The 17,334-nt window shown below is 40.5% G+C and overlaps 2 protein-coding genes across 10 annotated transcripts in view; both read right to left on the bottom strand.

Annotated features, from left to right (window-relative positions):
• Desi2 (desumoylating isopeptidase 2) overlaps positions 1–182 on the bottom strand; it is a 43,255-nt gene extending 43,073 nt beyond the window's left edge. The window contains exons 1-2 of the mRNA XM_010642615.2: positions 168–182; positions 47–112 (exon numbers count right to left, since the gene is read on the bottom strand). Of these exons, the coding sequence (XP_010640917.2) occupies positions 47–112; positions 168–182 (81 nt within the window). The remainder of the gene's footprint in view (positions 1–46; positions 113–167) is intronic.
• A 3,246-nt stretch (positions 183–3,428) lies between these two features.
• The window catches only part of Catspere (catsper channel auxiliary subunit epsilon), a 99,431-nt gene continuing 85,525 nt past the window's right edge, over positions 3,429–17,334 (bottom strand). For all 9 annotated transcript variants that reach the window (XM_010642617.3, XM_010642621.3, XM_010642622.3 and 6 more), the window contains 2 exons: positions 6,904–6,957; positions 3,429–3,600 (listed from right to left, as the gene is read on the bottom strand). In XM_010642617.3, the coding sequence (XP_010640919.1) occupies positions 3,447–3,600; positions 6,904–6,957 (208 nt within the window). In that variant the 3' untranslated portion in view covers positions 3,429–3,446. The remainder of the gene's footprint in view (positions 3,601–6,903; positions 6,958–17,334) is intronic.

The raw sequence follows: 17,334 nt of genomic DNA, 5'->3' as shown, positions 1-17,334 counted from the left end.
GGCGCCGGGCTGAGCCCGCCTGCGCTCTCTTTCCCTACTGCCGCACCTCGGGACCTAAAATGGCGACAGACTCGGAGCCTCTCCGACCCAGAGGTGCGAGGTCGCGGAAAAACTACGATTCCCAGCATGCAGAGCGACGCCGAGGCGTAGTCTCCACGGCCCTTTACTACACTTCCCAGCATGCTGCGGGGTCCCGAGCCTCAGCAGGTGTCCCAGGAGACTACAGCTCCCAGCCTACTGTGCCTTAGATCTGCCGGCGCATGCTTCACTCTTCGTCCTTGGCGGGAGGTGAAGTCGTCCACCTTCAAGCTCGCAGTGCTGACTCTGGTGATGTTAATTTATTCCTCGCTTAGCCTGGTGAAACCGACAGAATGTGGCAAAGTCATGACCCTAAGTTCCCCTCACCCCTTTCTTTTATTTTGTTTAATTTTGCAAAGAGAAGAGCGAGGAAATTGAGGAAGGTAGGGTACTGGTATAGGATGGGATGTAACGTGCATCCAGTTAACCCTCAGTGTAGAATTTATAAGATTGTGCTGCTGAGATGGGAAGAGAGTGCAGCACTCATGGATTAATACAACCTACAGACACACAAGGAGCTTGTCCATTCATTCAAGAAATATTTGTGGCGTGTGTCCCACGTGCCACGCATCTTTCCGTATAGGGGGAGGCTGGGGGCTACAAACAAAATATCAGCGTATGCTTTATTGAACATTAAAGAAGCGATTGAAAGTAATCTTAGATTGCTGCATAGAGGACTATGTAATGAGTTTTAAGATTATATCCGAATGACAGAAAACCTTACAAATAACAGGGACAGGCTGCTCGCTCAAAGAGCTCAGAAGTGCAGAGAGCTGAGGCATGAAGGATTTTTTGGTATTCAAGAAAACGAAAGATGGCTATGACAGGAACTTAACAGACAAAGAGGTGATGGTGTTGCTGGGCAGGTAGTCAGAAGCCAGATCCTGGAAGAGTTTTTAAATTTCTAATGTTTAGATTTTTAAGATTTAGGAGGCTGTGGGCTGAGGAGTGACATGCGTGTGTGTGTGTGTGTGTGTGTGTGAGTGTGTGTTTAAAAGGTTACTTGGGTTGCTGTGTAGAAAATTATTTTAGAGCGGCAAAGGAGGTAGAACCAGGGAAATCAGTATGGTAGTATGGTAGGTTGTAAAAATAGCCAGTGGCCCAAATTATACATAATCTTTGGTAATTGTCTCCCCTACTGAGTCAGTGCTGGCCTCTGACTTGCTTTGGCCCGTGAAATATTAATATACATGATGCAAGCAGAGACTTGATCTGTACTTTCAAGTGGGAGGCTCTCCTTTTGGAGATCTTAGGGATCTTGTGACCACATCAAATGAGCGAATCTGCATTAGTCTGATGAATGACAAGGGAGAAGTTGACAAGTCTTCACCTATATCCCACTGACATCCAACTGTGAAACTGCCCTAGACGATCCTGCCCTAGCCATGCCCACCCATCCAGATGAACCACCCACCCAACGCACAGATTGTGAGAAGCAAAGTTTTGGGGATGGCAAGAACTATTCCAGAACTACATGCTAGAAGTGGCTTAGATTCTGATCGTGGGGGAGACTAAGAAAGTTAGAACTGACATAGTTTGGAGGCAGAATTTATAGAACTTGCTATTAGTTTGAATGTTGAATTTGGGAGAGGGATTCTAGAATAACTTCCAGATTTTTGATGTGGGCCTCTGGGTGGATAGTGATGCCTTTTATAATATGTGAAACATTAAACCTTGTGGGGAGGAGGAATGGTTTGATCCTTTTATGTTGGAAATGCCCTTTACACGTCCATGAGGTGTAGACATTTGCATAAACAAACTCTAGTCATAGCTATTAAATAAGCTAAAATAGACATTAATAGAAATAGACTTTAAAGGCTTGGACCTGGTTGGATGACCTAAAAGATGTGTAGCTAAAAAGAAATAACCCAAGGACAAAGTTCTAAAATGCTTCACCATTTAGAAGTCAAAGATGAATGATATAGGCAGGAGGGCAATCAGAAAGAGCATACAGTGACACAGAAGTCACAAGACTGTTGGATTCAGTAATCATGTGAGTAGTCTCATTGAAGGGTGGTTTTTAAACAGTTGGTAAGAAAGGTTGGAGAAGCAAATTAAGATGAGGAAATGGAAACAACTCTTAGATTTGGGGCAACTGTTCAATTAGGGCAGAGTAGTCTAGGGAAGGATTTTAAAGCTGGGAGATATTGAGGCATATTTGAATGTAAAGAGAGAGAAATTGATTATGTATGGGAGAAAGGAGAGATTTTTCAAGTCCAAAGAGAGAGGAGGAGGGCTGCAGGGTACTTGGTTTGAGGGATGCTTCATCCATTGTGGCAGCATAATAGGGACATGCAGGTGTATAATGGTGACATAAAGACGAGAGACAGAGACAGCAAGCTAGGAGCACTGGAGTGTGAAGTGGGGGTGTTCTTTTCTGATTTACTTGGATTTTCTTAATGAATCATGAAGCAAGAGGGTAGAGTGAGAGGTGTCTGTATGAGTATGAGGAGTTTAAATAGGGCTGAGCTGTAGTGGAAATCATTCATTGTTCATTCAGTCATTGAACAAGTGCTAAATGAATACCTTTTATGTGTCAGACACTGTGTATCGTAGGTCATCCATGAGAAAATGGACGGGATATCTGTCCTCAAGAAGTTGACAAAGCCGGGTATGGTGGCGCACGCCTGTAATCCCAGCACTTGGGAGGCTGAGGCAGGAGGATTGCTGTGAGTTTGAGACCAGCCTGAGCTACATAGTGAGTTCCAGGTCAGTGTCAACTACATGTTGAGACCCTGTCTCGAAAAAAACCAACCAACCAACCAACCAAAGAAGTTGACAACCCAACGAAAGATAGAATAGAATATATATATGAATGTATATGTATATACACACATATATATCACTCATCAACTTTAATTTAAATCAGAAGAGACAACAGTAATAGAGCATACCAGCAAGATTTATTTGAGGTGGTTGTCAGAAGACAGATTAACTTAGAATTAAAACCTAGAGTACCAGCTGCCTCATTTTTAATGTAACTTTTACATTTCACATATGAATCTACCATAGAAAAACTTAAAAAATCTGTTTAAGACAGGCTATTTAAGTCCATGCACTTTAATTACATCCTTTATTAAAGTCACTATAGCCATATAAGGTTTCATATGAAAAGATTTATGCAAAATTGTATTTGACATCTATATATTTTCAAAAATGTATTCTTAGGAAAGATTAGAATAACCAAAGTTAATTTTTAAAAATGCTCTCTGAATACATAGAATATCTATCTTTAAAGTGAACACACTCATTAAGGATAGATTTAATAGTATACAATATATGAAACTTTCTGTACGAGAGAAATTTAAGAACACTTGAAATCTTCAACAGGATAATATGAGCATCAAACACAATCTATACGTATATACCTAATATGTCTTTTGTTTTATGTGAATTTTCTGATATGGCTTATAAATACTTTTTTGATAAAGCTTCGTATACTGGAAGTAGCTCAAAACTAGAATACTGATGAACAGCAGCATCATGACAAAGACGATAGCAGAGACCAGGTAGCCACTTGGTCTGAAACAGGAACAGCAAAAAAGTGATCAGAAGTCATTGTTCTCACTTTGGCTCTTAATTTCTTTAACCGGTTTTTGAATAGCTGGCTAGTGTACCCCTGGAACCAAACAGAGACCAGTAAGACATGGTGCCTGTGTTGAGGCATTTGAGTGCTTGGGGCTGGCCAGCGTGGAGAGCAGTGTGGTCAGTAAGCAAGAGGAAGGAAGCATGAAGTTCTGCGGAGCTGTGCGTCTCAGGGTGGGGGGGGGGATGCCACGCAGGGGACCCTACTTTTAGCTACTTAGAAAGGCCTGGGACCAGAGGAGCCAACTGTGGCCGAGCAGTGTTGCAGACATATGCAAGGTGATGGAAGCTGAAGGGAATTTTAAGATCCCTCTTGAGTGTCCTGGAAGTAAAACTAGTTCAAGGTGCCAGGTGTGAGTGGTGAGAGATGAGGAACCACAGGTGGGCGGGGGGCTCAGGGTGCAGCTCAGTGGTAGAGCTCTTGCCTAGCATCTGGGAGGCCCTGGGTTTTCATCTCCAGCAGTGCAACAAACAAATGAGTGAAAAGGTGAGTGGACGGGGGCTGGACGAGACAGGCTACACTAAACTACAACCTAAATTTCAGCCAAAAGATGAGGGAGGAGGGAGTATCCGACACGTGATAGAGGGTTAACGTTTTGGCAGGATGATTCTGATGGCAGTGTGAATAATCACTAAAAGGGAAGCTCCAGTGTGAAGGCCAAAAACCCAGCGTTGAGGTTTTTTTAATAATCCAGGTAAGTGATGATGTAGGTCTTGACTAAATCAGTGGCTGAAGAAAGGGAGAGAAATGGACACATCTAAGATACATTCAGCAGTTAGGTTGGCTTGGCCTTAGTGACTGTTAAGATGTGGGATTTGAGAAATAAGGAGTAAAGGTCGTTACCTAGGTTTTGAGGCTGGGTCACTGAGTCGACAGTGCGCCGAGAGGAAATTCGGAGGGGAGGACACTTCTCCGCTCCCTCTCCCTCCCCGTGTCACACATGACGGGGATCTTATTCAGTTGCCCAGACTCTGTTGAAATCTTCCTGAGTAGCTGGTATTGTAGGTACACGCCACCACACCTGGCTTGGAGCACTATTTGTGTGTGTGAATATGGTTGATTTATGAATTTCAGGCACCTGAGGATCAGCCAGGGGCGTGTGTGTGTGTGTGTGTGTGTGTGTGTGTGTGTGTGTGTGTGCGCACTCTCATCTGAGTGCCAGGCATCTACCTCTTCACCCAGCACTCTGCATGGCTGCCTCCCTTGGAGACTGTTCATTCTTAGGCCAGATACTTAGCTGTTGCTGCTGATGTTATCTCAGTATTGGATATTAATTTTGATTCTCCTTTGAACCATAATTATTGGTTGAAGTGTTAAACAGTTTTCCAAGTCACATTAGCCCAGTCTTTCTCCTCTGGGGCTATAATCATGACCCAGGTTCAGTGGTTGGCTTCCTTCTTTAGAACTAAAATAGCGTAGCTGTCTGATATCTGTCAAGCACGGTTCAAGGTGCGGGCAATACAGGGATGAGTAAAAATAGGCACAGGCCCCATCCTTAAGGATCTTACATTTTAGTGGGGATATAAAAATAAGCAAATAATGATAACCCCAAAATTGCACTTTATGATAAGACAGAGAGATACGCAATGCAGTGAAAGCACATTGTAGCAGGATTAAACCTGGTGAATGGGATCAAGAGATGCCTTCATGAAGAAGAGATAATTATCCCAGTATCTGAAGAATAAATAGCAGTAAAGTTGGTAAAGTTAAGCAGTAAAGAGAAAAGCAGAGTCCTGACAGATATCTAGTGTGTGCAAAGGCCCTACGATGGGATAGAGCATACCCCTGGCTGGGGACTGAAAGAAGTTGGTGGGTGTGGAGCTGAGGAAACGATGGGGACTTGGTCTAAGATGAGGAGAAGTAGGTAGAAGCTAGATCATAAGTCCTTCCTGGTCATGTTGAAGAATTTTACTTTTATGGAAAGAAACTTAATGGGGTTGAAGCTACTACAATTAGCATTTTGAAAACAGTACTGTGGCTCTTGTGAGGAGAATGAGAAAGGATAGAGTAGGAGTAGAAGAGGGGAGTTGAGCTAGGAATACAAGTGGTAGCTTGGTTAGGGTGATGGTGGTTGGTAACAAGTGGACCCTTTCAGGGACTCCTCCTTAGGAGAGCAAATGAATGGGAGTTTGTGGTGATTGGATGAGGAGCTGTGGATCTCCAGTCACTGCTCGTGACGGGCTCTCTTACAGGAAGACACTCACCACCAGCTAACCCATCTGGCTCTGGTAGCCTTCAGGGTCAGCAGAGGCTCAACTGTGGCCACTAACCTATGCGGCACTCTGTGGTTGCCTGGGCTGCTGGATCAAGCTGAGTAAATAGGGGCAGAGAGGCGAGAGCCTCCTCACTCAGTCTTTCTCAGTACTCACCTGCATCACCAGTGCCAACCTAATGAGGAAGGGAAGTTGCCGCACTACATTAAACATGTTTCCCAAAGTTACCTCAGAGACAACTCTTTACTTATTTCATTTACCAGTTATTCATACCATTAACCTTCCGTTAGCATTAAACATCCAGGCATCAGTAATATTTAAAGTAGGACTATGAGTGACTTGTCTTCTACTTTATTTTTTTGGCCTGGGCATCTAACCCAGGATCCCATGAACACTAAGCATGTGCTCTACCTCTGAGCTACGCCGCCAGCCCTCGTTCCCTATTTTTCATTTTCATTTTAATATTTTACAAAAAAAAATTAGAACAAATAAAAAAACACCCCGAGATATCAGGCCCTAGACAGAGAAGCAAAATCAATTGAGGTCCTAACTTTACTCTTTTGTTGTTATTGTTAAAAGAGACACAGGAAGGATTTATTAGAGGGAGATACAGGGTGCACTCAAGAGCAGAGTGCGGGTGCTCAGAAAGATGAAGCGCCTTAACTTCAGTCTCAAGACTCTTTAGTTTGTTCTCCAAGGTAACAAGAACTGAATCAGGGAAATGTCTCTACTCCTTGTTTCCTGGACACATGAGAATGATTTCATAGAAAGGAAAAATGAAATCTACTAACTTTGCAATGAACACTTCCTACAAGTTTTAAATTTGGTTTTGCTTTGTTTTTACGATTCATTGAAATTCCATGCCATATAATAATATTTTATACAATAGGACTTATATTGGGGATCCCACAGAGCGACTGTATAGGCTTTGTTTTGGGAGAACACTGGGGTGTGTTTCCTATTTTGCTGCTATTTATATATTTTAGAAATCACTTCATTAATGCCCCAGTAGGTACTTCTCATTACCTGGGAATCACTCCAAAGATCTCTATAGCAAATATAGCCGTTAGGTTACAGAAACTGCAAAGTAGAAAAAAATAATATTAAAGGTTAAATTAAATATATTTAAAACTTCTTCCATATCTCTATGGTAACAATCAAATCAAATATAATCTTAGGGTGTCATTTATTGATAAAGGATAGAATAGATCTAGTTATTTAACAGCTGTGATTATTTTTCTATACATACATCTTAGACAACTACGAGATTCCTTAGAGGTGAGTGTAACAGTGTCCTCACAGCATCACTTTATTTTAAAAGTGGCTCCAAAGGCAACAGTAATAGCAATTTATACATACAGTTGTGATCAATAATAAGTGTTGACAAAAGTAATAAACAGTTTACATTTATTGGGCATTAATACTTAGTGAAAACGAATGTTAAGTATCATTGCTGTGAACTGGGCAGTGCGCTGAGTTCTTGCATGCATTATCTTAGTTAACTCTTTCAGATGCGGAAACCGGGGCTCAGACACGACACTGAGGCTCAGAAGTTGCCATGGTTGTTCGGATAGCAGAGCTGGCATTTGAATTCAGGTTTCTCTTGTCCTAGACCCCCATGAGGTTCACCTGAAGCAGAGTGACTCCTTCAAGAAGCTGGGAATTTTAGGGACTGGATATGTGGAATAATACTGTCATGTGTAAAATTACCACATCTCTCTCATAACTTAGCATATTGTTTGGAGTGAGGCAGGAGATGGCTAAGTAGACAGTGCAGTTTTACTTACTTTCAGGTGGGAGGAGGCAGAAGAAAGGAGTTCACTTTTATTGAGTATTTACTATGTGCTTAGCGAGTGCTTCATTTACTTTGAAGAATACCACAAGATAGGGCCTACTAACCTATTTGACAAAAATAGTTGTAAAAAGGCCTAGAAATTTGCTTAATTCTGAGTTTTACTTTGATCAGAACAAGGAAGGGATATTATGCACTGATAAAGAAGATACAATAATGACAGATGTGTATTTACCTCAAAGAAAATACATGACACAAAAACTGGCAGAACTAAAAGAAATAGATAAATCCCTACTTACAGTTGAAGACATTAGGATTCCTCGCTCAGAAATTGATAGGAAAAGTAGACAGAAAATTGGCACTAAGTTAAATAAAAATTGAGCCATCAGAAGTCCTTTAGTATATAGGAATAAATTTAACAGGCTAGGGGTAGAAAAATGTCGAAGTGCATTTGTCAGACCTGAGTTACTCTTCCACTCTGAGGGAGGGCCCAGAAGAAACTCCACTCACCATGGCAATGGGAACTACATCGATGTCAGAAACACCAGCATTTTAAAAAAGGAGGGTTTGTGCTTCCTTTCTGCCAGAGAGATGGGTTCTTTCATTTCAGTAAAGATGGAAGGATCTTATACAGTATGGCAGAGGCCAAACAAACTAAATAATTAGAGATGAAGAAGGCATAATTACGCCTAGTGAAAACAGGCTTTAGTATTTGTGGTTGTCGGTATTGTTAACATTAAGGATTGAGAGATGCCTAGGAAATGACTTGTGGCCGACCACCATGAACAAAGTCAAGCAGGCTGTATATGGGGCAGGCCTCTCCCCTCATCACTGGCTAAAATGTACTGAGAGCTGGACCGGAGCCCAAGGGACTCACGAGAGCAGTGGGTGGTGTCACAGGCTAGTACAGCTTCCACCAGCCGGCGGCTGCAGCTGAGATCTGAGTCCTGATCTGTGAAGGGGCAGGGCTGCTAGTGCAAGAACACTGCAGAGAGGGACCGTGTGGCTCCAGTTCACATTCCATCCCTGGGGCTGCCCATCCCTCAGTTGTTTTCAGGAGCTGACTTGTGGTCAGTTCCACTGCTTCTGCAAGTAACGCCTACTCCTTTCTACAGGCGTCCCCTGCTTCAGCTGATATCACCGGATGCCACGTGAGCCCCTCTACCCTATTCTTATCCATACCTCTATAATCAATAAATCAGCAAATACTGATGAATCTGGTTGCTTGTGGTCTTCGCCACATACTCGGCCTCATTGCTACCTGTTCGGTGTGGCCTATCCTAGATCCCCACTGTGTATTTAAGTCTTGTTTCTTTGTCTCTCTCTTTGTACCAGGTATTGAACTCAGGACCTTGTACTTGCAAGGCAGGCGGCAGCACCACTGAGCTGCATCCTGGCCCTCTTTCTTGCTTTCTTGCTTTCTTTCACTTTGTGTCCTGTGACCTTGTAGGAGTTTGAGACTCTCTGCTGGGGCCTGGATAATTACTAAAGCACTCTTCTGGGTGTGTCTGCCAGGGTATTTTCAGAGATGATTGGCATGTGGGACAGCCAACCAATGGGGGCCACCTAAATGTGGGCAGCGCCATCCAGCTGGTCAGGTGCCCAGGTAGAGCGAAAGAGGAAAGGAGGAAGCCCGCCACCCGTGCTCTTTCACTCTCCGTGCTTCCTGCTGTGAGGTGATCTCTTTGCTGTACCACATGCTCCTTACCGTGATGTTTTGCTTCATCCAGACCCAGAAAAAATGGAGCTAAGTAATCATAGACTGAAAATCCCTGAAAGCCATAAGCCAAAATAAACCCCGCCTCTTAAATTATATGTTATGATTCATGTCTAGATTCTCCCTAAAGCCTCATGGGATCCTAGGGAGGACTCTGGGAAAGTGATTGGATTACCGGGACGGTACAGCTGACTTGCTGAGAAGGTGGAGCCTGGTTGGAAGAGCAGATCTCTGTGGGTGTGAGCCAGAAGGTCACAGTTCTTCCTGGGCTCCTCCCTTCATTCTGTCTGCTTCCTGCCCACCTGCTGTGAGCAGCCCTCCTCTGCCATGCCATTCCGCCCTGTCACCTTCCTTGGAACCTGCAGACTAGGGCCTGAAAACTCTTCAAACTGTGAGCCTTTCAGTTGCAGGATCAGCTGTTGTGTCTCAGTAATAAGGAAAGTGACGAAGACACGTATATCTTAGGATATATTATATATCAGGTATTTTGTCACAGCAATAAAAAACTGATGGACATAGTTCTATTCAAAGTGAGTAGACCTAAATGAACCCTTGAATTTAGACATTTATTATGGGGCCTCTTGGGTAGAAATACATGGAGCAGCTCTCTAAAGTTTACTTGACTTTTACAAAGAAAGTCAATCTGGTGCACAGAGGCCTGAGATGAGCCATTATGTAGAGGGTCACATACCTTTACCTAATTCCCACACCCGAGTCCAATGCCATAGCTGGAACAGCTTGAATTTATGGGAACTCTTGAGAAAGAAAGCCACAACAACCTATGTATCTTGTCTCAAATCTTTCTCCTAGTTTTCCCTCTCCAAACTCCACGAGTTGTAGGTTGCATGCCACAGTTTTGAGAATGAAAGACAAGCTGCTGCTCCTTGGACTCCCTACCACAGAAAAGGACTATATGGTGTTTTTCGTTTTGTTTTGGGTTTTTTCTGCCCACTTTGGATTTTGGAGATAGCATATGCCACATTTAGCTGTACTTCTCCAAATACTCAGAAGGAGCTAAAAGCCACCTAGAATGGAACCCAGGGCAGAGAGAGGTTTTTCTAGATAGTCCGGATAATGCAGATAGTACTGTGACTACTCTTACAACCGAACAGATCGAAAGGTGCTTGATGTGTTTCTGGTGGTTTAGGAAGTCACAAAGCCGAACGAGGAGGGCTTTGGTAGAAAATGAACTTCTGAGCACATGAGACCAGGTGCCTATGAAACCTGGGATGTGAATTATCAATTATCTCCAACACCGCAAAGCCAGCATTGCTTAGCTGAACTCTATCATTAAATGCAACAGCTGATTTGCGGCTCCACTTTGCCTAGACATGGGAACTTCTTTATGTCTTTCCTGTCTATAAAAAAAGTATAAGAGTTACAGAATACAGCTCTGGACGGCTGTGGCGCTATAGCTCCATTCAGGAACAGTCCTAAAGAGCAATATAGAAGCAAAAACTTCCTAGTATAATGTTAAGTAGGATATACATTTTCAATTTTTCCCAAAAGGAGAGATGACCTGTGGCCTAATCATGTTAGGGACTAAATGTTTGGATATGGCCAGGGCTCAGAAGGAGTAAGAACTGATGAGAAGAAACTAGAGAAAAGGTATATAAGTGGAGTAACACTAGAGCATTAGGATGTTTCGGTCTCCCATGAATGTTTATCAAACGACATTCGCCAGAGAGGAGCCTTTTAATCTGTCACTTGGCAACCATATGAGTAGCCTCTTCCCTCAGCTACTCAAATACTTATTCCCTGCGTTCGTAAATAACGTGACTATGGTGCCTGGATTTCTCCTCACCGAGGCTGGATACTACCGCTGCAAAGTATATTTGCCAGCGACAGCAAACCGACCTTGACCCTTCCATAGAAATACTGGTCAGAGGTATCAGACAGCCACCTGCTAGCAGATTGATTTTATCATGGAGGGCTGGTGATTCATCCTTCCTGTGCATGTTGGGGACTTGAATTTGCCTTAATATGTAGTTTTTGCCTGCAACAGTGTTCATAGACATTCTGGATAGCATATACAAGGGGTGATAGAAAAATACAGTGACTATATACATTAACAAAATTCTTTGTTATAGTGAAAGGCACATTGCCGTTCATCTCCTTCGAAATACTTCCCTTGCTAACACATAGATCCCACTGTCCTTGCCACTTTCTGAAGCAGTTCTAGAAGTCCTCTTTCATGAGGGTCTGTATGAGGTCTGATTAAAGGAAAAATCAGTGGATGCTGTTGCCAAGTGCCATCCAACAGAAAGGCAGGCCTGCAAAAACATCACAGCAGGTTCTTATTCACCTCATTCACTGGATCTTGCACCATGAAGATTCTGGCTCTTCCCCAAAGACAAAATAACCATGAAAGGTAGATGTTTTGAATCAATTCAGGACATCAAGGCGGCCACCACAGCACAACTAAAGGCATGAAAGAGGACTTCCAGAGCTGCTTCAGAGAGGGGCGAGAATGCTGGGATGTGTGTCGGAACGGGGGGAGGTATTGAGGGGGATTAATGAAAATGTGTCTTACTGCATACGTTTTTAAAAATTTAAAACATACTGTGTTTTTTACCACACATTATATATCGTCAGCTTGTCCCATACAAGAGTGCTTCTGAGTAGGGAGCTCATTTTATAGCAGAATAATTCCTTGATATATATGGACTTCACTGGCCTTACAGATGAACAGCACAGACTTTCTGTTTTTTAAGTTTTTTTTTGTTTTGTTTTTTTAGTTTTTTGAGACAGGGTCTTGCTATATAGTTCAGATTGGCCTTGAACTCGCTATGTAGCCCAGGCTGGCCTTGAACTTCCAGCAACCCCCCTACCTCAGCCTCCCAAGTGCTGTGATTACAGGAGTGCGCCACCACACCTAGCGTGCATTTTTGTTTATTAGGGAAATCATAATTTCCTAATATCCCAGAATAGTTTTTGGTAGATACCTGTTTTTCTGGTATAAATACTAATAAAGCTTCATTTTACTCTCAGAAATGCTCTGATTTAGACGATAAATTATACAGCAGTTAAAATTATAAAGCCATGCTGAAAGGTCAGCATGAGATTGTCCTTTTAGTGAGCTAGATACTCTGGGTCAGTGACCAAGATATGGTGGTATTTCTTCTACAACCCGAATACATGAGTTTGAGAATCAGAGTAATAGAACTGGACTTGGATCTCTCACTATTTCACTTATAAATCTAGACACATATGGGTAGGGATGGCAGAGAGCTCAGATTTGTAGGAAAAAAGTTAAGGTCATTCCGTCAGGAAACAAAAATTGATGGCTAAAGAGAGCACAGGTTGGGAAATAAATAAGTAGAAAGATACCAACTATAGTTTCATGACTGTGTGCAGATATTAGAAATAAGTAGCTGCATCTATTTTCTATCTTTCCATTTTATATTTGAATTAATTTTTGATGTTTTGTTCTCCTATCTCCTCTACTTCATATAACGTGTGTTTGTAATAAGTAGTACGGACTTTGAAGTCAGGATCATGACAATTAAAGGAGGTATAAATGTCATTCAAGACTGTAGTAGATGCAATAAATGACTATGATTTGTTCCTGTTTTGAGATAATAAATATGTTAAAATTATAACCACCTACGATAGTTGTAATTAGTTTGTTGTTCTTTAGAAGCTGAAGTTTTTTGGACAAGTAAACGATGATGTGGTCTGTAATGGACATCTGTTTTCTTTCAGTTCTCGGCACCATTTGTCAAAAAGGCTGTCTTTTCACCAACATGTTTTTGGCATCTTTGTTGAAAATCAGGTGGCTGGGGCTGCATTATTTCTGTGTTCTCTATTATTCCATTGGCATATATTTCTGGTTTTATGCCAATATTGTACTGTTTCTGTTACTATATTTCCAGGGTATATTTTGAAATTGTGTGTCATGACACCTTCAGCATTGTTGCTTAGAATTGCTTTGGCTATTTGGAGTCTTTTGTGCTTTTATATGAATTTTAGGATTGTTTTCTCTAGGTCCAGGAAGGTTATTGCTATTTTGATGGGGATTACATCGCATCAGTAGGTCACTTTTGGTAACATGGCCATTTTTGCAGTATTGATTCTGCTGATACATGAATATGGGAGTTCTTTCCATCTTCTAGTGTCTTCTTCAATTTCTTTCTTCAGTGTCTCGCAATTTTCTCTCTAGAGGTCTTTCATCTCCTTGACTAGATTTATTCCTAGGTATTTTATGTAGTTTTTTTGAAACTATGGCAAATGGAATTGAATTCTTTCTCAGCAGATTGGTTATTGGTATATAGAAAAGCTATTAATTTTCATATATTGATTTTGTATCCTTATTAGTTCTACGAATCTTTTTATGGTGTCTTTAGGGTCTTTTACGTACCTGTATAGAATGATATCATCTGCAAACAGGAATAATTTGATTTCTTCCTTTCCTGTTTGCATCACATTTATTTCTTTCTCTTAAAGCTTAATTGCTTTGGCTGAAATTTCCAGGACTATGATTAACAGGAGTGTTCTTCATTTTAGAGGAAATGCTTTTAGTTTTTCGCATTTAGTGTGATGTTGGCTATGGGTTTGTTGTGCACAGCCTTTATTGTGTTGAGGCAAGATCTGTGTTTACTTGGATTTGTCAGGGCTTTAATCATAAAGGGATGTTGGATTTTTGTCAAAGGTATTTTCTCCATCTATTGGAATGATCATGTGATTTTTATTCTTGATTCAATTTATGTGCTATATTACATTTATTAATTTGGGTATGTTGAACTATCCTTGCTTCTCTGAAGTAAAAGCAACTTGATCATGGTGTATAATCTCTCTTGTTGAATTCCCCTTGTAAGTATTTTATCGAGGACTTCCTGCATCTTGATCATCAAAGATATTGGTCTGTAGTTTTCTTTTTTGTTGTTGTGTCCTTGTCTGGTCTTGGTCAGGGTGATGTTAGCCTTACAGAATAAGTTTGAAAGTGTTCCCTCTTTTGTATTTCAGGGAATAGTTTGAGGAACACGGATGTTGTTAGTTCTTTAAACTGGTAAAATTCTGGTAAAATTCATGAGTAAACCCAGTTCTAGGCTTTGTTGGGAGACTGTTACTGCTTCAATCTCATTGCTTATTATTGGTCAGTTTAGGTTTTTTTTTATTCTCTTGTTCAATTTTGGAGGTCATGTGTCTAGAAATTTATCCATTTCTTTTACATTTTCCAACTTATTGAAGTATTAGTTTTCAAACTAATTCCTATGACCCTCTCAATTCCAGCTGTGGCTGCTGTAATAGATCCTTTTTCATTTCTAATTTTACTAATTTGGGTTTTTTTTCTCTTTGGCTTGTTGGCTATATTATTATTGGTTAGTTATATATATTATTTATCTTTTCAAAGAACTAATTCTTGGATTCATTGATCCTTTGTATTGTTCAATTTGTCTCTATTTCATTAATTTTAGCTCTGATTTTTATTATTCTTTTCCTTCTACTGATTTTGAGTTTGGCTTTTTCTCAATTTTCTAAGACCTTGAGATGCATTGTTAGGTTGGTTATTCGAGATAGCTTTGTTTGTTTGGGCCAAAACACTAACACCTACAACTTGAAGGTTATGGTTCCAGTCCATGCATAGTTGCCTGGCTCCAAGGCAGAAATGGCATGATGGAAGAATATGGCAGAGGAAAGCAGCCAGGAAGCAGAGAAAGAGGAGGAGCCAATATCAAGAATGCAACCTTCCAGGTCATGCCCCCAATGACTTGACTTTTCCAACCAGGCCCCACTTCTGACTGTGAGGCTTTGGGGGCACATTTTCAATCTAAATCGTAACAGTTGTGTTTCCATTTTCATTTGACTCTAGGAATTTTTAAATTTACCTTTTGGTTTCTTAAATGACTCATTGATTGTTCAGATATATAATTTTCAATCTGCCAGTGTTTGAATAGTTTTAGTAGTTTCTCTTCAGTTCATTTCTGGTATCATTCTATTGTGATCTGATAAGATGGGGAAATTATTTCAATTTTTTTGTTTTTGTAAGACTTATTTAAAAAAAAGACTTATTTTATGGCCCCAGATATCGTCTCTTTTGGAGAAAGTTCCACAAGCTGCTGAAAAGGAGGTATAGTCTACAGTTGTTGGATGGAATATTCCGTGGATGTCTAAGTCTATTTGGTCTATAGTGTAGTTTAACACTGATATCTAGATGAGCTATCTATCAGTGAGACTGGAGTAATAAACTCAACCACTATCATTGTATTAAATCTTTTGTTTTATGAAATTGGGTGTGCTGATGTTTGGTGCATATATATTTGCAATTGTTATATCTTCATAATGAACTTTTCCCTTTGCTAATATGTAATGACTTCCATTGTCTCTTCTAATTTTGTCTTGAAGCCTTCTTTGTTGGTTATGAATACTGCTACTCCTGCTTGTTTTTTTGGGTTCAATTTGCTTGAAATACCATTTTCTACCTTTTTGCTTTTGGTCTGTGTATGCCTTTGCATATACCAAAGAGTTGTTTTTAATCAATCTCCCCATTGTGTCTTTTCATTATAGGGTTAAGACCATTTACATTCAGGATTATTATAGAAAGGTATGTATTAATTCCTATCAATTCAGTGTTTTACTAATGTTTGATTCTTTGCTAATTCTCAACTTATCTATTCTTCCTCTTCGGTGTGTATGATTTATTTACCTATCTTCTGTAATGCTGGCTTAGTGGTTATAAATTACTCTATGCTCATCTTAAAAGGTCGTTATTTCTCCTTTAATTTTGAAGGCTAGCTTTGGTAGACAGTAATCTAGTTGGCAGTTACTTTCTCTCAGGGTTTGAAATATATCATCTCATGCTCTCCTGGCATTTAGGATTTCTACTGAAAGCCTCAATAATAATACAGAGTAAGGAATGGGGAGGTAGTTAGTTCAGTGGTACCACGCCTGCCTGGCAAGAGCAAGGTCCTGAATTTGATCCCAGTACTGCAAAAACAAAGCAAAACAAAACAAAACAAAAACAGAGTAAACTAAAAGGTTAAAAATTAATAAAAGTAAAAATAATAATAAAAGTGTGATTTTAGAGTATAGGAGAAATTGCCTTTGAGAGCTCTGCCCAAACAGTAAGAGAGTGGGTTGCACTTATCCTGTTGTGTTTTTCTGTGAACTTTCTATTTTCTGTCCTCTTTTATCTAAAGCACGTACTGCTCTGTCCCTTTTCTTATCACCTTCAGTTCCTGAACTGTCGTAACTCTCTAGCCTCTTCTCTTTTTTCAATCAGTTAACATATGCATATTCTTGAAATCACTGTAGAAAATACACACATTTGTATTTTCCTCTTTTTATCCTCAGCTCTTCCCTCTAACTCCAGGCTCAAATTAGAATTTTCAACTATGTGTAGGATATCTTCACTTAGATATTTCACTGTTCCCTCAAGTGCAAAGTTAAAACTTCTCTTAGTACCTCCTTTAATGCTCTAATGAAAATGTAGAAAAAAGAGAATATCTGTGTTTGAATTTATTAGCATCTTTAAGCTTCTCCTCCCCTCAAAAAACACTCTGTTACCTTTGTGATAAAAGAAAATAACATTATTTTAATCACTTAGGCTGGAAAATTTAACCACACTAATTCTTCCTTTCATTTGTCACATTAGATCAAGATAATCTTATATTTCCTGGCACCCATTGGATATTTCACTCCTTTTTCTTCCATTCTCACCGCCACTAGGCCTTCCTCTGACCTCTTGCCTTATTAACATCACTCTTCTCACTTACTTAGGCAGAGTTTATTTTCCTTCTATGCCATTCTTTATGCTGCTCTCAGGTTTATTTCCTCTCTTAGTGAGTAAACTGAACAAGCCCTCAAGAGCATGTGTTGAAATTTATTTAAGCATTATGAATTGCCTTAAATTTCTCTCCCTGTTTTGTTTTCTACCTTCTTTACTCAGGGAGCTATTTATCTTCCTTCATGACTTGTGTAAGCTGAAGACCATATGCTAACAGTTAGC

This window comes from Fukomys damarensis, unplaced genomic scaffold (genome assembly GCF_012274545.1).
Source record: "Fukomys damarensis isolate Sample0158 unplaced genomic scaffold, DMR_v1.0_HiC HiC_scaffold_11, whole genome shotgun sequence".
In the NCBI taxonomy this organism is placed as follows: Eukaryota; Metazoa; Chordata; class Mammalia; order Rodentia; family Bathyergidae; genus Fukomys; species Fukomys damarensis.
This window is presented reverse-complemented; position numbering and strand designations above follow the sequence as displayed.